A 24,579-nucleotide genomic window follows, 5' to 3' on the forward strand; every position below is an offset into this window, starting at 1 on the left:
GAAAGCAATTAGGGATTTTGTAAGTAGAACGGAATTCTGAACTTAGATTTTCTTTTTCGAGGTTACTTTTCTAATGTTTAGAGCGCACAACAAGCCGATTACTGACTTAGGTGTATGTCCATAGTGGCATGGGCGGATTAATATCCGCACCCTCTCTTCAACCTAACCTAATCCCGCGTACTCAAAAATGTTAACTGGAAAGTACGCGAACAGACCTTTTATCTCTTCTTTTTAGACTGCAAGCATAAAGGCAACAACAGGACAAGGAACTCAACATTGTTTTTAACGTAAGAGTGGTTTGAGAACACAACATCAAGAGAGATACCGAGAAACATACAGTGGTTGCTTACTCTCGGTCCTAAGCATGCTCTCGCACACACAGACACAAACTTTCCATTACTACAAGTTATAGCGGAGGGTGAAGAGTGTGTACAAACGGTTGAGAGCAGAGAAGATCAAAAGATGGCAAGAACGAAACTGATTACATTAATTGACGATCATTTGCGAAAACCGAAAATGAGCAATAGAGACAAATATGTAGCAGACACAGTGGTACAGGCAAGAAAATATTTGAAAGAGAATAAGGACATAATACTTTAAGTGCTGACATTTGGTTTTGGAGAACCTACTTGACAACGTAATGGAGAAAATAGCCAAGCCAAAGATCATAACTAAATATGTGGATGATATCTTCGCCGTCGTAAGGAAATCGGATGTGGACCAAAATTTAGAAGCTCTAAATGCTTACCACCGACAAATACTGTTTGTTCACTAAAGAGGAAGAACTAGAAAACAAACTACCATGCCTTGACTGTATGGTACATGGACAAAATAGAAAGTTGATTGGTACCAAAAATCGACCGCTTCAGGACGACTTATCAATTTTCATTCTAAACCCCACAGACGAATGATAACCAATACCGCGACAAATTTTATCAAGAGAGTCTTTACATTAGCAACACTGAGTTTCACACGAGAAACGAGGGAAGTATAAAAGACATTTTAAAAGCCAATGACTTTCCCAGTCACACCATAATACAATTAATATGCAAAGCCAAACAATGCTACGGAGACGATTCGAAAAGGCCTAAATATTCAGAAGGAAAAATATACAAAACGGTATCATGTGTAGAAGGCTTCTCAGGGAGACTAAGCAAGACTAAAATATCTACGATAAGGAGAAGTATCAGCTAGCCTGGAAGACAAAAAGGTCCGTCAATAAGCTATTCTGCAAGACCAAATCCAAAATCGAAAAAGTGGACAAATCGAATATAGTGTATAAAATTAAATGCAACTGGGACAAGACCAACATATGCCCAATGGCATATGTTGGCACTACTATGACAAAATTGAAAACTAGACTCTCTTCACACAAGTCAGAAAACCGCCCTTGCTGCCTGCCCACTGTGCCCAAACTGGTCACAAACCGAACTTCAAAGACGTAAAGATTCTGACTCGGGAGATGCTGCACATTATGGACATTCCTCCTGACGAGGGAATAAACCTAGAAAGCGAAAATCAGTTGACAACCGATAGTGAGACGATGAGCAGCACATTGAATGCAACTCCTCAATTAAAATATAAACCTTTTTTGTTAATTTCATTGTGATTCATTTTACCTAATTGTTTATAGTTTTGTATTTTGTTAAAAACAGCCTGGAAAACGGTTAGACGAAGTCAACCGAAATATCGGAAAAAATTGAAACAACACCCCCTTAGTAAGTCATAGAAATCAAAAATATCATGAACATATAATACGACTACGTTCAAAATCTACCTTAATCGATTTGGGCCGTCCATCCGATCAAATCTCATAATTATACCCTACACCACCACTATGGTACTGGGTATTATGGATTTGTGCATTTGTTTGCAACGCTAAGAAGGAGAAGAGCTAGATCCATCGATAAGTATACGGATCGGCTTAGAATCACTTCCTGATTCGATTTAGCTATGTCCGTCTGTCTGTCATGTATTCTTGTGATCAAGGTACAGGTCGCATTTGTTGTCTGATTTTGGACTAACTTTTTCCAAGGACAAACGTTATTGATTTTGAAAAAAATCGGTCGATATTTAGATATAGCTCCCATATATATCTTTCATCCGATGAGCCCTTTTAAAGCTGTAGAAGCCACAATTTTGGTCCGATCGTTACATAATTTGGTACGAAGTGTTTTTTTTAACGACCCAAAATGCTTGCAAAATTTTATTGAAATCGGTCCAGATTTAGATATAGCTCCCATATATATCTTTCATCCGATGTGCCCTTTTAAAGCTGTAGAAGCCACAATTTTGGTCCGATCCTTAGATAATTTGGCAAGAAGTGTTTTTTTAACGACCCAAAATGCTTGCAAAATTTTATTGAAATCGGTCCAGATTTAGATATAGCTTCCATATATATCTTTTATCCGATATGCCCTTTTAAAACTGTAGGAGCCACAATTTTGTTGCGATCTCTATCAAATTTGGCATGAAATGTTTCATGTGATGTCCCAATATGTGTGCAAAATTTCATCTAAATCGGTTGAGATTTAGATATAGCTCCCATATATAACTTTCGTCCGATTTGACCTATTAAAGCTGTAGAAGGCACAATTTTGGTCCGATCGTTACAAAATTTGGCACGAAGAGCTTTTTGTGACATCCCAATATGTGTGCAAAATTTCATCATAATCGGATCAGATTTATATAAAGCTACCATGTATATCTGTCATCCGATATGCCCTTTTAAAGCTGTAGAAGGCACAATTTTGGTGCGATCTTTACAAAATTTGGCACGAAGAGCTTTTTGTGACGTCCCAATATGTGTGCAAAATTTCATCATAATCGGATCAGATTTATATATAGCTCCCATGTATATGTTTCATCCGATATGCCCTTTTAAAGCTGTAGGAGCCACAATTTTGTTGCGATCTTTACAAAATTTGGCATGGGCCGTTTTATTCAACGTTGCTCCAGATTTAGATATAGCTCCCATAGATATTTTTCATCCGATATGGCCTTTTAAAAAATCGATTTAGATAAAACTCCCATATATATCTTTTATGCGTTTCGACTTTTAAGGCTGCAGAAGCCACAATTTTGGTTCGATCTCTACAAATTTTTCATGAGATGGTTTAATTGACCTCCCAATACGTGTGCATCAAAATCGATTTAGATAAAACGCCCATATATATCGTAAGAAAATCGTATACGGTTCTTTTGGATATTTCAATAGGTATGCAAAATTAAAGTCTGACTAAATTTGGATATAAGTGCTGTAGGGTAGGGTGCAGGGTATTATATAGTCAGCTCCGCCCGACTTTTGACTTTTCTTACTGTTTTTTTAAACCATCCGACCAAATTTGGTAGAAAAATCACAATCGCCAGCACTGACTTTATCTCCACTTTCGTTTTCACTTTCTCTTTCCAGGAGGCCACCGTAGTGCAGAGGTTAGCATGTCCGCCTATGACGCTGAACGCTTGGGTTCGAATCCTGTCGAAACCATTAGAAAATTTTTCAGTGGTGGTTTTCCCCTCCTAATGCTGGCAACATTTCTGAGGTACTATGCCATGTAAAACTTCTCTTCAAAGAGGTGTCACACTGCGGCACGCCTTTCGGACTCGGCTATAAAAATGAGGCCCCTTATCACTGAGCTTAAACCTGAATTGGACAGCACTCATTGATATGTGAGAAGTTTGCCCCTGTTTCTTAGTGGAATATTGCTGGGCAAAATTTGCATTTGCTTTCCAGGACGAACACAATGGACCAAGGGTATCCGAGTGACGCGGCTGGCAACTACGGCTCGGTTCCTTTAACCTAACCTATAATCTTTTTCCCCTCAATTGAAACATTTCGTAATATGCACAGTGTTACACATAATGGAAAGTTTATTATATATGATTGTGTATGTCGTTATCATATACCACACACATTTACATACAAAACGTCATCCGAAAACCAAAGAGTTTGGAATTTTTCATTATGTACTTTAAAGTTTAAAAATATGTAAGCACTTGAAGGAAGGTTGTACTTATACGTTTTTAAAGAAAAAATAAAACGGACTGTAATAGATATGGTTATTCGACTTTTTTATAGGGTAAATAGGGTAAATTCTCATACCTTTGTCCCTTCAGATGACCTTAGGTATAAATGTGTGTGTTTTGTGTGTTGTTGCTTCTTGGTTTGTATACATTTCTATGAAAAAAAAACTTTATTTCTAAACTTATTTTGTATACATTTCTACGTTGTAATATATATATATATATATATATATATGCATGTATGTATATTTGTATTTGATTTCGATTTTGTAAAATTTCCTCGTGAGTTTTGTCGTTTTATATAATATAATAAAATATGTTCCTTACATTCTTCACAACATTAGAGCGGGTTAAAATTCTTCCGAAGGAATATCTATCGTTTTTTAGGTTTTCGAAAATCATGTGGAGGGGAAAGGGGGTTGGAGGAGGGCGAGGGCAAGAACAAATAACATAACCAGTGAGCAGATACTGCAATCTATAATAGTAATAGTAAACCATTGAAAGAACACCAATCTTAAAAACTATTCATTCTTATACTAAGCGCTCTAAGTTATATGCTAATAATAAATATGTGGGTATATGGATGTGATAAGAGTGGCAATGCATAAAAAATGTTTTCTTCAATTTCAAGTGATGATTGATTATGTGTTAAATATTGTTTTGTTTCGTTTTTTCTTTTTCAAATAACTTCAAGTCTACTATTGTTTAATGGGGTGATTGATACATTTCGATATAATTTCGTTATTCCTCGAACAAGGCTTATAAGTAAAAATAGGTGTGTGTGTGTGTGTGTTTGTGATATATTTTTGTTAAGATTCGTTGGAAAAAAATTTGAGTGATTTCCACAAAAGGAAGACCTTTTGAAAAGTTCCCCCATATAAATGGAACAGTTTTCAATTTCGTTTTCAAAATGTAGCGAGACACAAGTAACTCAAAGGAACACAAGTTTCAAATAGAGTACAAAACTAACTTAAAGACAACACAATTGCCATACGTAGATCAGCAAATCAAAGCATGTGTGTTTGTGTATGTGTGTGTGTGTGTGTTTGTTTGTAATAAATAGTTTACTATGCATGTAACAAGTTTTCAATTTCCAATACCTAAAGTAGTTTTATACTCATATTCGGCTATACTATGTTGTATACAATGATTGATTTCACTGAAACTGGGCCTATCGCTGGGTTTGCGATTCCAGCAACGCCTCATCAAAGCATACACCGACAAGGGGGTGTTGTCGGGACAGCTTAGCACATTGCCATCTTTGATGTATTTGATAACCTCCTCATGCGTCATGCCGAAATAGGGTTGCATAGCAAACGAGAATACCTCCCACAAGCATATGCCATAGGCCCACACATCCGATTCGATGGAGAATTTATTATACAAAATACACTCGAGTGGCATCCAGCGTATGGGAATCACATCGTTTTCATCTCCCTTATAATAGTCCTGCAAGTAAATCTTGTGCGATAGACCAAAGTCGGCAATTTTTACAGCCATTTGTTCGTTGATCAAACAATTCCTGGTGGCCAAATCACGATGCACAAATTTACGCTCGGACAAGTACAGCATTCCTGCTGCTATTTGCGAAGCTATTTGCAAAAGATGTCCCTCATGCAATGGGTCACGATGATGTATTTGATGGGTGGCATAGGGTGAGCAGGAGCGTAAATATTCACTAAGATCTCCGGGTGACATGAATTCAAATAGCAAACACATGGGTCGGCCCAAAGCACAAACTCCCAAAAGCTTTACTATATTGGGATGATCGAATTCAGCCAGCAGGCAGGCTTCTCTTTCAAAATCCATTTGCATTTGATCGCTGGCATCGTCTTTTAACATTTTTACAGCCACCAAGAGATCATCCTCGCCAGGTACTAAACCGGGAGCTTTGGCCTGAAATAGAAGAAGAAAAAAATAGAAAGTTAAAAACTTACGTTCATAACATCGAGATATGGCAAAAGCATTGGAAAGTCCCATTTCTTGTCGGAGAACAATATGTAAACGAAACTGGGCCATACTATCTCCTAACAATAGCAACAATGTTCCAACTGATCTTTGACTCTACATCAGAGATGTGCACGTGAGTGATTTTCACGCACGACTTATTGATGTCGACTCATGTTCATGCACGCCCACGATACAAAAATTTGACTCTCGTAAGACTCATGAAGAACTCACGAGACACTGACCACTAACGACTCCCAAGAAAATCACGACTCACGAGACACTCGTCAATCCCGATTCATGAGACACTCGTCAATCCCGACTCACGAGACGCTCACGCCTCATGAAAAACCCGCGACTTCCAAGAAAATCGCGACTCACCGCATGGTTCTCAAATCATGCGTTATTTTCAAGCGTTTATACAAATGTGAAATGATGATTTTTATAGCCACCACCATAGGATGGGGGTATACTTACCCAGTCATACCGTTTGTAACACCTCATTATATTGATCTGTGACCCCATAAAGTACATATGTCGTCTTAACATTTTACGTCGATCTAACCTTGTACGTCCGTCTGTCGAAATCACGATAGCGGTCGAACGAGCAAAAATATGTGCTTGAAATTTTGCACAGAGACTTCTTATTGATGTTGGTTGTTGGGGATTGCAAATGGGCCATATGGGTTCAGATTTGGAAATAATTCCCATATCCATACTATCTCCTAACAATAGCAATGTTCCAACTGATCTATGACTCCGCACTAGAGATGTGCACGTGAGTATTTTTCACGCACGACTTCTTTATGTCTTTATGCCAGTGTGAAACACACTGGCGAAACCTACAAACCTGCCAGAACGCGGCACTATGGACCCCACCAAATGGGGCGAGCCATCGAGATAACCACCGACTCACCGGGCTGGTGCCTCATCACAGAAACTAGAAAAAAACCTCAGATGTTTAAAAACGCAGTCTAAAAACCTCACGGTTCCGCTGGCAATTTCCTCATACAAAGCAGACCTACAGGATATCCACCAAGATGCAGGAAATCCACTATTGCGACCTTATCATACCGTTTGAATATACTCGAAGTCCTTGGTGGACGCCCACCACGCCCCCGCCCACCACCATTGCCGATGACGAGAAAGACCTGCGTTGGAGGACCCGAACTACTGTGGTCCAACGAGATCCGGATGGTATAATAGACTGAACTTGCCTCGTTCAAGGTTAGACAATACTATTACAAATATCTGCCTTAAGTGCGGCACTACACCCCTTAACACCAATTACCTATTTAGATGGCCAACGAAACCAACAAATTTGACTGCTGAGATACTATGAACCGATCCAGTCAGGATAGCCTCAGGGAGAAGAGTGGACCAGGAAGACAGAAAACGAATCAATATATTTGCGACGTGTAGCTACAACAACAAAACGACGCTCGAAGAACCGAAAAGAAAGCTTATTCTTTTCAAGCTGCCACTTTCTGTAGGTTAAGTAACTGGCCATAGACTGAACCGGAACAGAAATATCGAAGAAAGGTCAAGAGAATGCGGAATTCGTTCAGCTTCTATCGTAAAATCATAACTTGGTAAGAGTTAGGGTCAAAGACCGAGCACCATACGCTGTATGTTTATTGCAGCTATGTGTGGAACCTCACGAACGCATCGGCAATGTCAGGAACCTAAAGCTCTCAAATTTCGAACATTCTTTTAACATGCGAGGCGTAGATGATAAGACGCGTCTACCGAGAAAAGTTGGCCAGACTTCTTTATTGACAACTGCCGTCTTTTTTTTTCGTAGAGGGAGAGTTGAGCTGCAGGCATCCCTTGCTAGCTCCTTGGTGGCATAAACGCTTTCTGAACCAAAACGCTGTGGCAGAACTTTTTACGAAGAAAGGACGACATAAAACTTAGAGAAAGCTAAGGCCCTATGTCCAAGTATTTCGCGAAACAGGAAGTCAATTATCCTCAGGCTAAGAAAGCTTGACTTGGGACTGCTAATAAGAGCCCTGACGGACTATTGCAACGTCAGGTCCTTGAAGTCATGGTGAAGACAAGGAGGCTTCGGAAGGTAGTACGATGACGTGAAGCGGGGAAAAGACACGGATTAATGGGTGAACACGTTTTTCCGTGCAGTGCCTCAATTCAGGCACTTAGTCCTCCTATCGGTCCATGTTTTGATATAGCTCTCATGTAAACCGATATACCGATTGACTTCATGAGCCTCTAGAGTGAGTAATTATTAACCGATTTGACTGAAATTTTTTTCTGTGACATTTAACAGATGCGCCGAATATGACATAGCTCCCATTTGATCCGATCTCCGATAATACTTCTTGAGCCTCTAGAGGACGCAACTCTTATCTAAATTGGCTGAAATTTTGCACAATGGCTTTTCAACTATGGCCTAAATCGGTGTTAAATAAAGATATAGCTCCCATATGGACACGTCACCCGATTTTAATTCTTTAACCTCTAGAGCATAATTCTTATCCGAAATTTTGCACAGTCACTGTATATATGACCTCTAACATATGTACCAAAAATGGTGTGAATCGGTCCATAACCTGGTATAACCCCCATAAAAACCGATATCCCGATTTTACTTCTTGAGCTTCTAGAGGGCGTAATTCTCGTCCGATTTTCCTGAAATTCCGCACAGTCACTGTATCTATGACCTTCAACATACGTTACAAATATGATCTAATCGGTCCATAACCTGGTATAGCTCCTATATAAACCGATATCCCGATTGTACTTCTCGAGCTTCAAGAGGACGTGTTTTTAATCCTTAGTATAACCAACCGCTAAAAAATGTTCTGATGTTCTCGACAGGATTCAAAACCAGGCGTTCAGCGTCATAGGACATGCTAACCTCTGCGCTACGGTGGCCTCCGATCGATACGATAGCTTGTTAACTCGGCTTTCGCAGCTAAAAAACTCCGACACTTAGGGCGTGCTGTGGATACAATTAGGAATTTTGTAAGTAGCTCGAATTTCCCCGATTTAGATTTTCTTTTTCCTGTACCCTTCATCTTAATCTGTCCTAGGGCAGAGAATGCATATCAGAGGTATACAGAGAATAGGCAAGTTTCACACGGTAGGCAAGTTTCACACGGAAAAGAGGGGCACTTATCATAGGGATGAGGAGGCATGACCTTGTTCCAACCTACGGAATCTTTGAAACTTTTCGGTAGGGTAGATGGTTTCAATGAAGACTACCCATATTGAGCGTGGGTTGACGCTTAGGGTGTCAGAGTTGCGAAACCTTCAAAGCTGTGGTCAACACTCAGTTTCCAAGTTCCTCACGGTGAAATATGGTACTCATCTTAAAACTGGTATGGGTTCTGAAAAGCCATTGCAATGTCCGATTTTTGATGCTGCGGTGGACGCTTTGTTACAATTGATGGGAGGATTCTTTTCAGAATTATTTTGTTGTTGTTGTTGTAGCAGTATGTTGCACACTGAGGCGGCAGACCATGCCGATAAAAGATTCCATCAGGCCATTCCATCATTGGATTGAATTCTTTTACTATCCTCAAGGGGCCTGAAATGGTTGACTGAAGGGACATTCAGCTATTGAATGCGCCTGCCCGTTTTTTCTTGTTGTTGTAGCAGTGTGTTGTACACTGAAGCGGCAGCCCTTACCAAAAAAAGGACTCCATCGGGTCAATCGGGTACGTACGACCGGCTGCCAAAATTGCGCTAAACTTAGTTTTTTTACCTACTGAGATTGCACCTAACAATTGAGATTATTAGACGCGCGATTGACTATAAAGATAAGGAGATCTTGCAAGCAAAACATGAGTCCATTAGGCGTGCCAATTTTCTCTATGCAACACCAATAGTGTATTAGTTAACTGAACCATAAGACACAGAGGGCTTATCCACCTGTTCAACACTTCCCTGAGAACTGCAGTAGCACAATTTCTTGGACTATTTACTTTAGTTTTACAGCAGCATTTTCAATTTTAATGATGATGAATTTTCACTTCAATGTTACTAACCTGAAATACTCTTCCAAAAGCTCCCTGGCCCAATGAACGCACATATACCACTTCGGCACGTGGATATTCCAGTTTCTCCAATTTTGTGTTAAGCTTAGGCTTAGGTGGTGGTTCAATGATATTGCTATGATGTACTGTTACCACACTTTTAATGGTACCAAATTTATTATGATGAGATACAGTATTGGAGCCCATTGTCTCACGGCTCGATGAGATGTTACAGTCTCCAGGATTTGTTAAATTTGTGCGATTACAATCGCTGGAAGGATTTTGATTGGCAGTCATTTGTTGTTGTATTTGTCGTGCTTGAAACTCCTTGTGTTTGAGAATTTTATACAGCAGCAGTATTATCAAGTGCAGGCATACAATGGCCACAAAACCAAAGCCAGCCATGACAAAAATAATATAGGGTGTAAAGAAAGTCTCCATTTGTATGGGTTCCATTTCCTTGATTGTTGGGTCAACATAATCGGCTGCAAAAGAAGAAAAAGTTGGAAAGTTAGGGAAAGCATTAACATACAAACATACATAATTCCAATTTTAACATCAACAAATCTAGTCATGCTGTCTTCATACACATACATACATATGTATATATGATTAAACGGCCATGGGTTTTATAAAGACGGTTTTGTGGTACATATTACGGCCAAACGGCTGAATGGATTTTAAAGAAATCGGCATCAATCGAAAGATATTTTTCCGGAGAAGGGACGAATGTGTATGAAAATTAATTTTTCTTAAAGAAAAGCCAAGAAAATAAGGAACTAATTTTCAATAAAAGAAGGAAGCATAAACACTGAATTTGTTGTTTGTTTTTTCTAAAGCATTTGCTATGGGTGTGAATATGAATGTGAGAGTATTAGTGGCGAGTGTAAGAGAAACAAATGGTGCGAGAAAAAGAGAATTACTATTTAGGTGAGTGTGTTGTGTGGGTGTGATGTGCTTGGCCCTACTTAGCATGTGGGTCAGCCAATTCTTAAGACTCTTCTTTGGCGTGCGAGGCATTTGCATTTTTGTTTTGTTGTTTGTATATGTTTTGTTAGCCTGCGCAACAGGTAAATATACATTATTAAACGACCAAGGCTTTTATAAAGGCGAGTTTGTGGTACATATTATGGCCAAACGGCTGAATGGATTTTAATGACATTGGCATCAATCGAAAGATATTATTCCAGAGAAGCGACGAATATATACGAAAATTAATTTTCCTTAAAGAAAAACCATGAAAATGAGGAATTAATTTTCAATAAAAGAAGAAGAAGCATAAACACGGAAAATTGTTGTTGTTTTTTCTAAACCATCCGTTATGAGTGTGAATGCAAAGCCAAAGATTGGAGTATAAGTGGTGAGAGTAAGAGAGTCAAATGGTGCGAGACAAAGTATCACTATTTAGGTAATTTTGTTGTGGGGGAGTGATGTGCGTGGCCCAACATAGCTTGTGGGTCAGCCAATTCCTTAAGGCTTGGCTTTGGCGTGCAAGGCATTTGCATTTTTGTTGTTGTTTTTTGTATATGTATTGCGAGGCTGCACAACAACAACAAATTGTATAACTACAGGTCATATACAGTATGTGGGTTTTATACATGAGTTTGGGGTATATATTACGGCCAAACTGCTAAATGAATTTTAATAAAATTGACACAAATCGAAAGATAATTTTCAAAGATATGAATATATTGGGTTGCCCAAAAAGTAATTGCGGATTTTTCATATAGTCGGCGTTGACAAATTTTTTCACAGCTTGTGACTCTGTAATTGCATTCTTTCTTCTGTCAGTTATCAGCTGTTACTTTTAGCTTGCTTTAGAAAAAAGTGTAAAAAAGTATATTTGATTAAAGTTCATACTAAGATTTATTAAAAATGCATTTACTTTCTTTTAAAAAATCCGCAATTACTTTTTAGGCAACCCAATACATTATTATACGGCCAAGGGTTTTATAAAGGTTTGTGGTACATATTACGTCTGAATAGATTTAAATGAAATTGGCATCAATCGAACGATATTATTCCAGAGATGTGCAGAATATATATACACGATAATTTTCCGAAAAGAAAATCCATGAAAATGGGGAATTAGTTTTGAATAAGAAGAAGAAGCAGAAATAGAAACACAGCAAATTTGTGTTGCTTTTTACTTAAGCATCCGTTTTTTGAGAGAATGCAAAACCACAGATGGAAGTATTAGTGGTGAGAGTGCTAGTGGTGACTGGTAGGTGACGAGAGGGATAGAGTATGCTACAAAAGGTCACTATTTTGGTGCGGGTGTCTGGTGGTGTAATGTGTGTGGCCCTACTTATCGTTCTTTGGCATGAAGGTCAGTCAGTAGCTTAAGCTGCGGCTATGGACAATGACGTTTGCGGTTCAATATGTTGGCAACGATTAAATACAACTTTGGCAACGCACTTGTTTAAACATTAAAGTGAAAATTAAAAGGAGTTAAAGCAACTAATTGTGAGGCGCCTTATGAATGAAATAGTTGGCGGAGAGTTACAAAAAGTGAAGAAAACAGGGTGCAGTATTTATGCTTGTTTTAAGGTAAACAAGTAAAAGCGTGCCAAGATCGGCAGGGCCGAATCTTAAGAACCCACCACCATGGATTTTGCCAAAAATTTATAAAAACAAAATGTAGTTGAAGGGGATAATTTTATTCTAAATATCAAAATTCTGTCAAACCAGCAAAGTTAAAGCTTCTAGGAAACGAACAAGAATAATCGAGAGACCGGTTTATATGGGAGCTATATCAGGTTAAAGACCGATTTAGACCGTACTCAGCACAGATATTGAAAGTTTAAACAGAACACGGCACGCAAAATTTCAGCCAAATCGGACTAAAATTAAAGCTTCCATGGGCTCAAAAATTCAAATCGGGAGAACGGTTTATATAGAAGCTATACCAGGTTATAGACCGATTTAGACCGCACTTAACACAGTTGTTGGAGGTTATAAGAGAACACCATTTGCAAAATGTAGGCCAAATAGAATGAAAATTGTGGCTCCCAGGGGCTCAAGAAGTCAAAACGGGAGATTGGTTTATATGGGAGCTATACCAGGTTATAGACCGATTTTGACCTTACTCTCCACAATTGCTGAATGTCATAACGGAATGCTATGTGCAAAATTTCAGCCAAATACCATCGAGTAACCCAAAGCGGCACGTAACGCGATCAGGTAATATGGGAACTCGAAAAGGAAGGCAGAACGAATCTGACATAAAAATATAACGTCAAGTGTTTGGGGGTCATCCTTTTTTCTTAAACCATCTATCATGACAATAAGGGTTAAACAATTGGAGTACGAACCTTACAGTGAAATATTGATTCAACTTTCAGAGAGTTTTACCCCAAAAGACACCAACGCATATGTAGCCTTACTATGATAATATGGGGCTCAAATTTAAGGTATTTAAAAATATAAAAAGGCCTGAAGGTAAAAGCCTTATTCATACATAGAGTTTTTTAAAAAGGCTCTTCACAACTTTGAATTTAATTTGTAAACGTACTCTTACACTAATTATTGAACTGTCAATGTCTACACAAATTTGGAGACGGTGACCGCTACTTTAAGAGCGTTAATTTTAATTTTTTGGCTTAATTGATTTGTCAATAAGCAAAATATGCGTTATGGGTCAGGTGATAATACATATGTGCTTCTTGAATCAACACCTTTTCCACAAAAAATAACTGTTTGGTGAGGTTTGCATAGCTGTGGCGTTATTGGCCCATATTTCTTCGTTGACCAACCCAATTGTTATGGTGCCGTGAATGGATAACGCTACCGCACCATGCTCACTGATTATTTTTGGCCTGAATTTGAAGATATGCAGCTGGACGACATGTGGACGGTGCCACAAGCCACTCAGTACACATAACAATCGATTTATTAAAAAGCGAGTTTGATGAGTCAAGTCCTTATTGGGAAATACTTTATATACTTATCCACTACGATAAAGTTTAAATAAAAAATAACTTGTTAGAATGCAGACGAACAACACAGAGTATACCTATCCCCCAATGGGTGGTTACATCCGTGGCCATGTCTTCATATTGCAGTAACATTACATTCCAGCGATATTGGAAGAAATCTTCAGTAGTCCCTGTCTAACCTCATTAAACCTCATCCATTCTTTGGACTTAATTGCAAAAATTCAAATTTTGGCCATGAACATTCAACTAAGGAACAGGGGCAAACTTCTCACATGGCAAAGAGTGCAGTCCGATTCAAGTTTTAAGCTCAATGATAAGAGGCATTCTTTTTATAGCCGAGTCCGAACGGCTTGCCGCAGTGCGACACCTCTTTGGAGAGAAGTTTTTACATGGCACAGTACATTGCAAATGTTGGCAGCATTAGGAGGGGAAAACCTCCGTAATCGGCTTGTTGTGCGCTCTAAATACCATCATCTACTTAAACTCTAAACTATTTTCATACTTACGACACAATGGTATATCACAATGTTGCCAACGGACAGATTCATCTATAGTATAACACCATGGATATGGCTCTTCGCCACCAGCATTGCGGCAATAATTCTCTCCCTCCTCAATTTGAGGAAAAATCAATGGTGGCTGTATATGTTTGTGTGGGTGTTGAGAATCCCAGCGCTGGCAAGGTATGCCAGATTTAGTGACATTAACAGTGCCCACATAGTAGCGGCCAATGCCATTGCGGCAGTCATCTAAACCAAAAAAACAACAAAATTTCAATTTCAAAAATTTAAATTTTTTAAAGACAAACACTTACAAGTGGCCTCATCTTCATCGTATTCGGTAAGGCCCATATAAGTACAGACAGGTTTTCGGGCAGTACTATTGTATTTGGGCAGTATCGAACAATTGGGCAAACGAAAATGTGCCCGACTTTTCACATACATGTGACGCTCCTTTTTCTCCTCGATCAAGACCCAATCATTGTAGCAGTATTGCAAATGAGTGGCCATGCAATCCTCATAGCACAAGGGCAATTTCACCGATTTGCCATTCTCCATAATGCAGCGTGGAAAGGCATAGGCACACAAGAGTTTCTGTAAAATAAAGAAATAGTCAAAGTGCTGCCAATTTCAAGTCAACTCAATTATTACCTCCGCTGCTGTGCGACAAAGGCCATTTAAATCGCTTATCAGCTCCTCCCACAGTGCAGTTGTAATCTGCTCATTCTTCCAACCCCCGGTGGGATCATCACGACTATACCACACTTGGGTGGATATGAAATTTTTACATATTTTACCATGATAGGGAGCACAATAGCCTTTCTCCTCCTGATTATTGCGTGTTTCTCTTTGTTGTCTAAGTGGACGGCCATGATGATGATGGACGGCGGCAGTGCTTAATGGAGTATCTTCTGCAACATCACGATATGTAATTGAAATGGCATTTGAGGTGTGTAAAAGTCCCAAGAAGAACACCGTCGTTGTTGTCGCCACCAAGAGCAGCATGCCCATATATGAGGATGGCCGAATTACAGCCGAGGCTTTGTGTTTAAACCCTAAATCCTTTGGTTCATTCAAATGATATGAAGCTGTCGTCTCATTTATTCCTCTATACCACCATCCTAAACCCCCACCTCTCATTTTGTTTTGATTCTCGAAAATTCACACAAACAACAGCACGACCAAACAAACCAACCGCTTTCATTAGATATCCTTGGCAAAAACTTTAAAAACGTCTTCATTACTTTAGGGAAAATTCCATAAAATTTGCTCCCCCCTCATGGGTCAACATTCTTTTTTCGCTTGAGGAATGTGAAATGATTTTTCTTTCTATTATATTTTTGGGAAGTGTAACTTTAACGACGCCTTTTGCAAAAATGACATTATTGCGAAGAAATTTGTAGGAGCGTTTGAGCGTTTTTGGAGTATAACACATTTACTAAACCCCACACGAATACAAACACGCACTACCAACCAACCAGCCAGCCAACCCAGAATCGGTAGTCAGTAAGTAGCAATTCAGTCAACAATATCCCCTTCATAAGGGTGGATTTATATGTCATCACACACACAAAGGCGACAGGGTTGTTTTTGTAAAACAGCACTGTTTTCGCTTATCCCTGTCACAATGGCTTTGTGTGATTTTCCCTCCAGTCAGTTCACGATTCGTTGATTCAAATCGAAAAAAACAAGAATCGTAACACACACAGATGCAATGTTTGTTTTAGTTTTTATTTTGAAATGTTTTTATTTAATCGATTTGAAAGTTATTTAATTTAACACACATCACATTTGTGAATTAAGCTACGAATTCGAAAATTCAATTAAATTATGCCTCGGGAATATGCTCCAAACCCTGTAATGGAAAAATAAATAAATAAATTACATGAAATATATTTTACAAGAAAAATGTACTCTAAAATAGAAAGAACAAGTAAAAGCGAGCACTATGGAACGCATATGTCAAGTCAGGTTACAGACCGATTGGAATTGAAACTGGTTTTAGATCTTGCTAATCGTAGCAAAAATGACTGCGAGAAAATTTAGCCAAATCGGATAAGAATTGCGCCCTCTAGGTGCTTAAGGACGCATTCGCAAACCGCAACAACCTACGTCAATAAGCAGAATTGCAGAATTGCGCCCTCTAGGTGCTTAAGGACGCATTCGCAAACCGCAACAACCTACGTCAATAAGCAGCTGTTGTGCAAAGTTTCAAACGGATATCATTATTCGTTCGATCGCTATCGTAATGTCGACAGACGGCCAATATGCAAGAGCGACTCAGAATTTCTAGACGATCAAGAATATATATTTTTTATAGGGTAATAAATAGTTGCAAGTATTAGAAACGAAGTGGCTAACCAGCATAACCCCATTCTATTGGGTTGCCCAAAAAGTAATTGAGGATTTTTCATATAGTCGGCGTTGACAAATTTTTTCAACGGCTTGTGACTCTGTAATTGCATTCTTTCTTTTGTCAGTTATCAGCTGTTACTTTTAGCTTGCTTTAGAAAAAAAGTGTAAAAAAAAAAGTATATTTGATTAAAGTTCATTCTAAGTTTTATTAAAAATGCATTTACTTTCTTTTAAAAAATCCGCATTTACTTTTTGGGCAACCCATTATTGTGGAGGGTATACAAATGCAACAAAGCTTACTACAGATTGCACATTTGTCGAGGTTAGATTAGGTTAAAGTTTCAGTCTATTTTTTAAGCAGATTCCCTTAGACAGTTTGAGTCCATTGTGATATCACTGTAGCAAAAGACCAGGTCGCCTCAGTGTACGTGTTCGACAGAACCGCCTCTCTCATGGGTCAGTGTCGGCGAGGTGTAACCGGTGCATGGAGTGGGTACATTTCCGATCTTGCTCTGGCCTTACTTCACTACGGGAGTATAGTCAAGGTGCTGTGCGAACATAGCCAGCAATGGGTCACAAGAGTCGTCGTCGTCGCCTTCTGCGTCCTCGTGTCGGACTATATGACCCTCCCGAACTCTCCTGTACGGCAATATACGCAACGGCAGCATTCCAGCCCAAATATTGCCAGACTGCAATGGACTCCGTGGCACGATCGTTGAGATTGTGGATTTCACGAGTCGGAAAGATATATTGGTCGCAGCGACAGCGAAAGCTGACCAACACCCGAAGCTTGTACAGTTGCCACGAATACAATGTGCTACGTAAGGATCGTTTGAGGAATGGAGGTGGGGGATTGGCCTTCGTGATACACCATTCCGGGCAATAAAGAACCATCTCGCCTGCGTCACGTGCAAGTTACCCCTACATGGAGTGCATGGGGATAGCAGTCAGGTCCGGTACTGCCGAGATAGAGCTATACAACGTGTACATACCGCCAGTTGGTAGCTGTGTCCCGATTAATGGCCAAGCTTACTATATATTGTTACAATCTGGCCATAATCGTCTGGTTCTAGGGGACTTTAATACACAACACACTTCATGACACTCTAGGGGAGAATACCATAGCTTTGGCAGAGCAGATTGAAAGCTCCACGTTTTGCACGGTGAATAAGGATGCCCCCGCTAGGATTACGAGGTGGTGCAGCAGCTCGCCAGACATTTCCATTGCATCCCCTGATCTCCTGAGTGACGTATCCTGACAAGCTGCCATCTTTTTGGGGTCAGACCATCTTCCTATAATTTTCACCATCGACCGGCCACTCGACTTCATAGCCACTAAGCGCCGGACATTTATCATTCAGAAGAAGGCCGATTGGGCTGGCTTCAGAGAGTATACCAATCGCCGCTTCAGTGAACTGCAACCCCCCTCGGATGTGGTAGTAATGCAAATTTTGCCCTTGAACATTCCACTAAGATACACGGGCAAACTTCTCACATATCAATGAGTGCAGTCCAATTAAAGATTAAAGCTCAATGATAAGTGGCCTCCTTTTTATAGTCGAGTCCGAACGGCGTGCCGCAGTGCGACACCTCTTTGGAGAGAAGTTTCACATGCCAGCATTAGGAGGGGAAAACCACCGGTGAAAATTTTTTCTGATCGTCTCGCCAGGATTCGAAACCAGGCGTTCAGCGTCATAGACGGACATGCTAACCTCTGCGCTACGGTGGCCTGGTATGTGCTAATGGCCGAGAGGAAATTCCGAGACATCATTAACGCAGCAGCCGCTCGCTTTATACCAGCCGGTCGAATACCCCAAGTACGGCCCTAATTCCCGGTGCAAGCAGTGGTACTCGCAGACGAGCGTGATGGGATTCCTTGTATGGACCCCACTAACCCCAGAATCAGCGAGCTGAATCTGGAAATAAACAGGGTAGCCAACGAACATAAGCGGAATTTGTGGCTGGAACACTTGGAGCAATTTAACTTAGGCACTGGTGTAGGCAAGCTGTGGTCTACTGTTAAGTCACTCTCGAACCCCGGTAGACGGGATGACAGTATAGACATATGACAGTTTCGCTCGACACTTGTGGGCAATACCTGGAATGTATGGGGTTCGTTTAGGTTTAAAGCACACGCGCCTGGCAACCGCAGTTGCAAAGACTTCTGGTTCACTTTTTTTATCTTAGATGGTGAGGGTTGGAAGTCATAGCAAAACACTAAAGGCAAATCGGACAAAAATTGCGGCTTCCAAGAGCTAAAAAACTAAAATCGGGAGATCGGTTTATATGGGTGCTATATCATGTTATAGACCGATGTTATGGACCTCTATCGTGATTTCGACAGACAGACGGACAAGGCTAGATCGAATCCGAATGTCGAGACGATCCAAAATATATATACTTTATGGGATCCCAAATCAATATATCGAGGTGTTATAAACGGAAGGCTAGATTAGTATGGAAGTAGGTGGACAGTGCTCCGTGCCTTAAGATAAAAGAGAGAGAAAGAGAAACGAAAGGCCGAAACAGAGACCAAAAAGTTTCACCGACAAGAGACCCGCTCCGCCAGTCTCCTCAGTCCTCTACAGAAGTCCATAATGACAAGGAGGTCGAATGTCTGTAGAGAGCTTAGAGAAGGGGTTCTTATTAATAACGTGGTTGTTGTTGTTGTTGTTGTAGCCGTATTTTCTTGTGGAGGTGGCGATCCTCGTCAAGCTTCTGTAGTTGAGCAAGCTCGTTCCAGTCCAATGGACAGATCACCGCGGAAATAGGGTGGCCATAGGTTATTTAAAGGCTCCAATAACCCCCCCTGTCATACCGAGCATCATAAGCACTCAGCATTTGTGCAAGAGACGGTCCCGCCTGGCCTTTTACAAAGACTCTCCGCTCGATACCGCTGATTTTTCGCGACTGCCGTTGCAGCTTCTCATCATTCCACTATCCGCCACATGTGGACGCGCCCAGCGCCGGGATAGATTATAATAAGTCCGCCTTCGCCCCGCCATCGTGGGGTATTGGTACAGCAGATGCTTGACCATCTCCAAGTCCTCTTCATCAGCGACCTGACATAGCAGTGGTCAGTTAGGATTCCCACCAACACAACAAGATCTCGCTTCCTCAGCTTCCGGGGCACAGTATGTCTGCGCATTCGCCGTAGTAGGAATCCACCATCCCAAACCACCAGCATCTGGAATCTGCGAGTTCACTATAGAAGATCCGCGATCCAAACTTGCGCCTCACCCCCTTATAGCCCGAAACCCAGCAATATCTGACAGCCCCACAAACGTCCGAGAAGCTGCAGACATCTACCGACAAGTCTCGACCTCACATGACTCGCGACAGGACCTTCAGAGCCGCCTGACTGTCCACATATAATGTGACATGCTGGCAGGGCCGCCGTCCTTATCTAGGATCACATCCAAGGCTCTGCACCCATCCCGAAGTCTATGCGACTTACAAATTCCTAGGAACTCAGCAAACACCCCTGTCACGGTACAATCATCCCATCCGTGTAAACAGAGGGAATCGAGAAGGGCGGGACGCCCCAGTCCAAGGCTCCCTCTCCGGGAACGACCCGAACGAGCTTGCTCAACTACAGTAGCTTGACGAGGATCGCCACCTCCTCATGAAAATGTGGCTACAAAAACAGCAACAGAATTTCTATCAACAAAACAAGATCTCGATTCCTCAGCTCAAGGACAATCGTCGTTCTCCGAGAACCTCAGCAACCTTGCAGCCCGCAACGCCAGGACAAAGCATGTCTGCGCATTCGCCGTAGTAGGAATCCGCCATCCCAAACCGCCAGCTCTATGGAGGGTTCACTATAACTATAGAACTCGCAGATTCCATCCGCGATACAAACCTGGCCCCTCACCCCTTGAAAGCCCGAAACCCAGCACAAACGTCAGAGGCGCTGCTTGCAACTCCCGACAAGCCTCGATCTCACATGACTTGCGACAGGACCTTCAGAGCCGCCTGACTGTCCACATATAACGTGACATGCTGGCAGGGCCGCCGCTCCTTATCTAATCTGTCTTTAAAAAAAATCGGCCGTCCGCCCTATAAAGTGCAGTTTTTCCCCGGTTTGCCTTTTCTTGATAGTAGCTTGAGGGGACTACTCCTTTGCAGCATGTTGGAGGATTTTCATGTGTTGGGTATCAGCATGGATTTCGTTAATACCATAGTTCTACAACTGATTTAAACGCAATCCCATAGCAGCCGGTTGCACGTACCGGATTGACCCGATGAAGTCCTCATCGGCAAGGGCTGCGCCTCAGTGTACAACGCACTTCCACAACAACAACTGTATTAAACGTCATAAGCGTTTTGAGTTAAGTTTTCCGAGATGGACGAGGACACTAGTACAACATCTCACCATACAACACAGATTATTATAATGTGTGCTAAGGATGTGATGCACTTCTCTTATAAAAAATTCATAGTAAATCAGTTTAGTGTCTCATTAGAAAAAACACTCAGATTATATCAATATGCAAAACAAAAATATTCTCTTTTGCTTGTAATGCAATTCATAGAATTTTTCTTAGTTTTCCCAAAAGAAAGCTATGTCCAAAAATTAATTTTCCAGTTATCTACATTGTACTACACCTCACACTAACAAAATGTAAACAATGCATACATACAAACTCAAGAACCAATATTACTTACATTCATTTTGTAGGGATTATCGGTTAGTCGTCTGTCGCGCAAGTACATAACACGATCGAAACGCTCATCCAAATTCCGGCGGTAGGCCTAAAAACGAAAGAAAAAAGTGAATTATTTCCGACAAAACCACAATAACTCAGTAAATGTTTGTTAGTTTTTGTTGCCACGCAGCCAATAGCCCAACAATATGTTGAGAAAATGTAAAACTTTAAATTTTCAATATAATTTCCGATTATATAAGAATTTGGGGCAACTGGAGATGATTGTTGGCAACGTTGAGGTATTGTTGTGTCAACGTAGACTTACATTGCCCAAGACGAGCTTATGCAGGCCATACATGGCGTATGTGGGAATGGACAAGGCCACAGTGATGATGGCAGCCGATGGTAAGACTTCAAACCACATTTTATTTGGATTATTAGTTCAACAAATGGAGTGAATCCCTTACAAAACGAGAACAGACCAAGCAGCCGAAAATATTATGCTGTTGCCCAGCTGATGATGACAGTTTGTCCATTGGCTTAGATTCCATAGGCGCTTAGTTCAACGGCGTTATAATGTGGCTTAAATTTTAATTAGTTAAACGTAACCACTAAATTTTAGCTTTCTAATGGGTAGATGATACTTGCAGATAAATCTGTTATATTTTAAGTACTTGCTGTATTTTATATACCATTATAGCGGATTCGCTAGCTTATGAATAAATAAGACGCTCTTCCCGCTAAATGCTTTATACTTTAAAGTGGGCAGCACTAACACCACATCCGAAATAATCAAATATCAACAAAATAAGTCATTTTAACTTTAAATAATTGTTTCTCGGAGTTCATAAATGCGATTTTATTAAAATCCTATGCAATTTTGCCACTTCAGAACATTTAATCAGTGAATAAAAATGTTGCGTTCTTCCTCTTTTATCAGGATTCACTAATAGAAAATTAGGTCACATGATCAAACATAATGTGGATAGGCGCCATGAACATCATTAAGGATGTCATATCTGTCGATTGAAAATGTCATCATATAAGAGAAAGCCATGGCGAAACAATTAAAGGTGGTCTCATTTGTACAACAACCACAAATCATATGGTGCAATCTGCCATCTTGCCATCAAGCTGATAGAGTTTTGCCAACACACCCAAAGAAATTTGTGTCAAAAAAAAATCGTCAAAACTGACGAAAAATCCTAACGACTGGCAGCCCTGGGTGTCTACCATCAAAACTAATCCCTAATGCAGCCGTTTGTACGTACCGGATTAGCCCGATGAATTCCTTCATCGGCAAGGGCTGCCGACTCAGTATACAACACACTGCTACAACAACCACCACTATAGAACTTAACCTTTGCCCTGAGGAAGGCTAGAGACATTAGTGAAGGTTTCTGTAATGTAAACCTTCTTCACGAATAGGCTTCATTTAATGACATGTATTCTTAATCTCATCTAATCATGATCAAAAATTGCAATTTGCAATATCGCTAATTTACAAATGCAAATCATATGTTTTGCGCTTTGAAGCGTTAACTGAAGCGCTGTTAACTTATTCCGTCAGATACATGTCTGCATTAGTTGAATAACTCACACAATACAAACCAACCTATTTTAATATTTTCTGACATATGCGCGTAAGTACGCATATACTGCGCGAGGTATGTAACTCCATCTTCAGTGCCTTTGCAGTTTTTTTACGTTGCTTCATAATTACAATCTATATAACTATATAGAAACATGCAAATAGGATATTTAATGTGTTTTTTCTTATAAACAAAAATATATTTTAGCACAAAATTGAAATGCCCTTAGCGGGCATTGCCTTCACATCATAAATTTTCAAACTTTCAACAGTTGTGTTTTTGTAAGTGTCAATACCCCATTAAAGAGTATTCAGTCTGACATGTCCTCAAGTTACGTGCAAGTAACTTTCGCATATCACCATTTCATAGCACAAAGCTTTTGCATGTCTAGTGGTTTAAACAAAAACAACAAAAAATAGCAGTTTCATTGCTATGACAGTTGGAAATTATATTGTTTTGTGTGATCGCAAAAAGTTATAAATAATAACCCCAAAAAGCGCCAATAAAAAGTGCAATTTAATTAAATAATACAATTCTAGCAAATACACGTTGCTTTGCAAGCTCAGCGAAACGGCAACGATCCACCAGACCAGAGGGAATAAAGCCAGCCTTGAATTTCGAAGAAATAAAAATGACCAAATTTAGCGGTGAAGTCGGAGTTGTGGAGACCCCCTTTCCAACTGGAGCCTTGGTGCCCAAAGCCGAAACGGGCGTGGTGACTTTCCTGCAAAAATATCCTGAGTTTGATGGGCGAGATGTGACCATTGCCATACTTGATTCCGGTGTTGATCCAAGAGCAACCGGTCTGGAGGTTAGAATCTAAATTTCCACACAGGCACTCACACATACATGCAAGCACTGCATGTGAAAACTCCAAATGCTAAAATTTTTGTTGTTTTTTTTTTTATTCTCTGTTTGCAGACCCTGTGCGATGGAAAAACTGTAAAGGTCATTGAACGTTTCGATTGTACGGGCTGCGGTGATGTAAATGCCACCAAAAAGGTCAAGCCGGATGACAAAGGCTATATTACCGGTCTCTCCGGCAGGCAATTGAAGGTGAGAGCTGGTAACATGTTCTTTGTGTTCTTTAACTGTTGGCACTTTGGATAAGTCAGAGGTGTGGAGAAGGGCATTCGTATTCAAAATGTTTATGAAATTGTTTACAATGCACAAGGTAATGATGATGTATTGTGAGGTGACCAGATGTTTATGACTTTTGAAAAATATGAGTGTAGGCAATTTCGTTGTATTTATACCATGTTAATAGAAAATTATTCATCATCTTGTTTTCATTTAATTTTTCAATTTTTCTCTTCACAGCTAACTTCCGAAATGATTGCCAACAATACTGCTGCCAATGGTGAATTCCGCTTAGGCTTAAAACGTTTCTACGATCTATGCCCATCCAAGGTGCGTGAGAATCTAACCAATGCTCGCAAACTTAAGGAGTGGGATGGTCCACACAAAACTGCCATAGCTGAGATCTCTAGAAAAATTAATGAATTTGATGCACAAAATCCAGGTGTGTACTTCATTCATGGTCCCTTTATGACATTTAGTATAGGTTCTTATTTATT

General features: G+C 40.2%; 3 protein-coding genes across 3 annotated transcripts in view; 1 reads left to right on the forward strand and 2 right to left on the reverse strand.

Moving 5' to 3' along the window:
* Positions 1–3,845: 3,845 nt before the first annotated feature.
* On the reverse strand, positions 3,846–16,061 carry LOC106085192 (tyrosine-protein kinase transmembrane receptor Ror2). The gene is made up of 5 exons (XM_013249299.2): positions 15,058–16,061; positions 14,721–15,000; positions 14,413–14,655; positions 9,981–10,453; positions 3,846–5,919 (listed from the first exon to the last, which is right to left on the reverse strand). Exons 1-5 carry the CDS (start codon positions 15,544–15,546, stop codon positions 5,110–5,112), a joined length of 2,295 nt encoding a protein of 764 aa, XP_013104753.1. The 5' UTR covers positions 15,547–16,061; the 3' UTR covers positions 3,846–5,109.
* A 55-nt stretch (positions 16,062–16,116) lies between these two features.
* On the reverse strand, positions 16,117–21,942 carry LOC106085194 (uncharacterized). Its single transcript, XM_013249302.2, has 3 exons — positions 21,736–21,942; positions 21,430–21,516; positions 16,117–16,261 (listed from the first exon to the last, which is right to left on the reverse strand). The coding sequence occupies exons 1-3, from the start codon at positions 21,832–21,834 to the stop codon at positions 16,235–16,237; spliced, it is 213 nt and encodes a 70-aa protein (XP_013104756.1). The 5' UTR covers positions 21,835–21,942; the 3' UTR covers positions 16,117–16,234.
* A 1,471-nt stretch (positions 21,943–23,413) lies between these two features.
* Positions 23,414–24,579, forward strand: part of LOC106085193 (tripeptidyl-peptidase 2) — a 237,803-nt gene continuing 236,637 nt past the window's right edge. Inside the window, exons 1-3 of the mRNA XM_059368489.1 lie at positions 23,414–23,813; positions 23,924–24,058; positions 24,323–24,524. Of these exons, the coding sequence (XP_059224472.1) occupies positions 23,634–23,813; positions 23,924–24,058; positions 24,323–24,524 (517 nt within the window). The 5' untranslated portion in view covers positions 23,414–23,633. The remainder of the gene's footprint in view (positions 23,814–23,923; positions 24,059–24,322; positions 24,525–24,579) is intronic.

Source organism: Stomoxys calcitrans, chromosome 5 (assembly GCF_963082655.1).
Source record: "Stomoxys calcitrans chromosome 5, idStoCalc2.1, whole genome shotgun sequence".
Taxonomy (NCBI): domain Eukaryota; kingdom Metazoa; phylum Arthropoda; class Insecta; order Diptera; family Muscidae; genus Stomoxys; species Stomoxys calcitrans.

What these genes read in the sequence shown, in the direction of transcription:
- LOC106085192 (XM_013249299.2), bottom strand. Translation starts at nt 15,546, where the DNA reads ATGAGAGGTGGGGGTTTAGGATGGTGGTATAGAGGAATAAATGAGACG. An exon ending in TTTGTCGCACAGCAGCGGAG is followed by an intron (nt 15,001 to 15,057) that starts GTAATAATTGAG and finishes TTTATTTTACAG; the next exon opens with AAACTCTTGTGTGCCTATGC. An exon ending in CGATGAAGATGAGGCCACTT is followed by an intron (nt 14,656 to 14,720) that starts GTAAGTGTTTGT and finishes TTTTTGGTTTAG; the next exon opens with ATGACTGCCGCAATGGCATT.
- LOC106085194 (XM_013249302.2), bottom strand. Translation starts at nt 21,834, where the DNA reads ATGTGGTTTGAAGTCTTACCATCGGCTGCCATCATCACTGTGGCCTTG. An exon ending in ATAAGCTCGTCTTGGGCAAT is followed by an intron (nt 21,517 to 21,735) that starts GTAAGTCTACGT and finishes TTTCGTTTTTAG; the next exon opens with GCCTACCGCCGGAATTTGGA. An exon ending in ATAATCCCTACAAAATGAAT is followed by an intron (nt 16,262 to 21,429) that starts GTAAGTAATATT and finishes TTTCCATTACAG; the next exon opens with GGTTTGGAGCATATTCCCGA.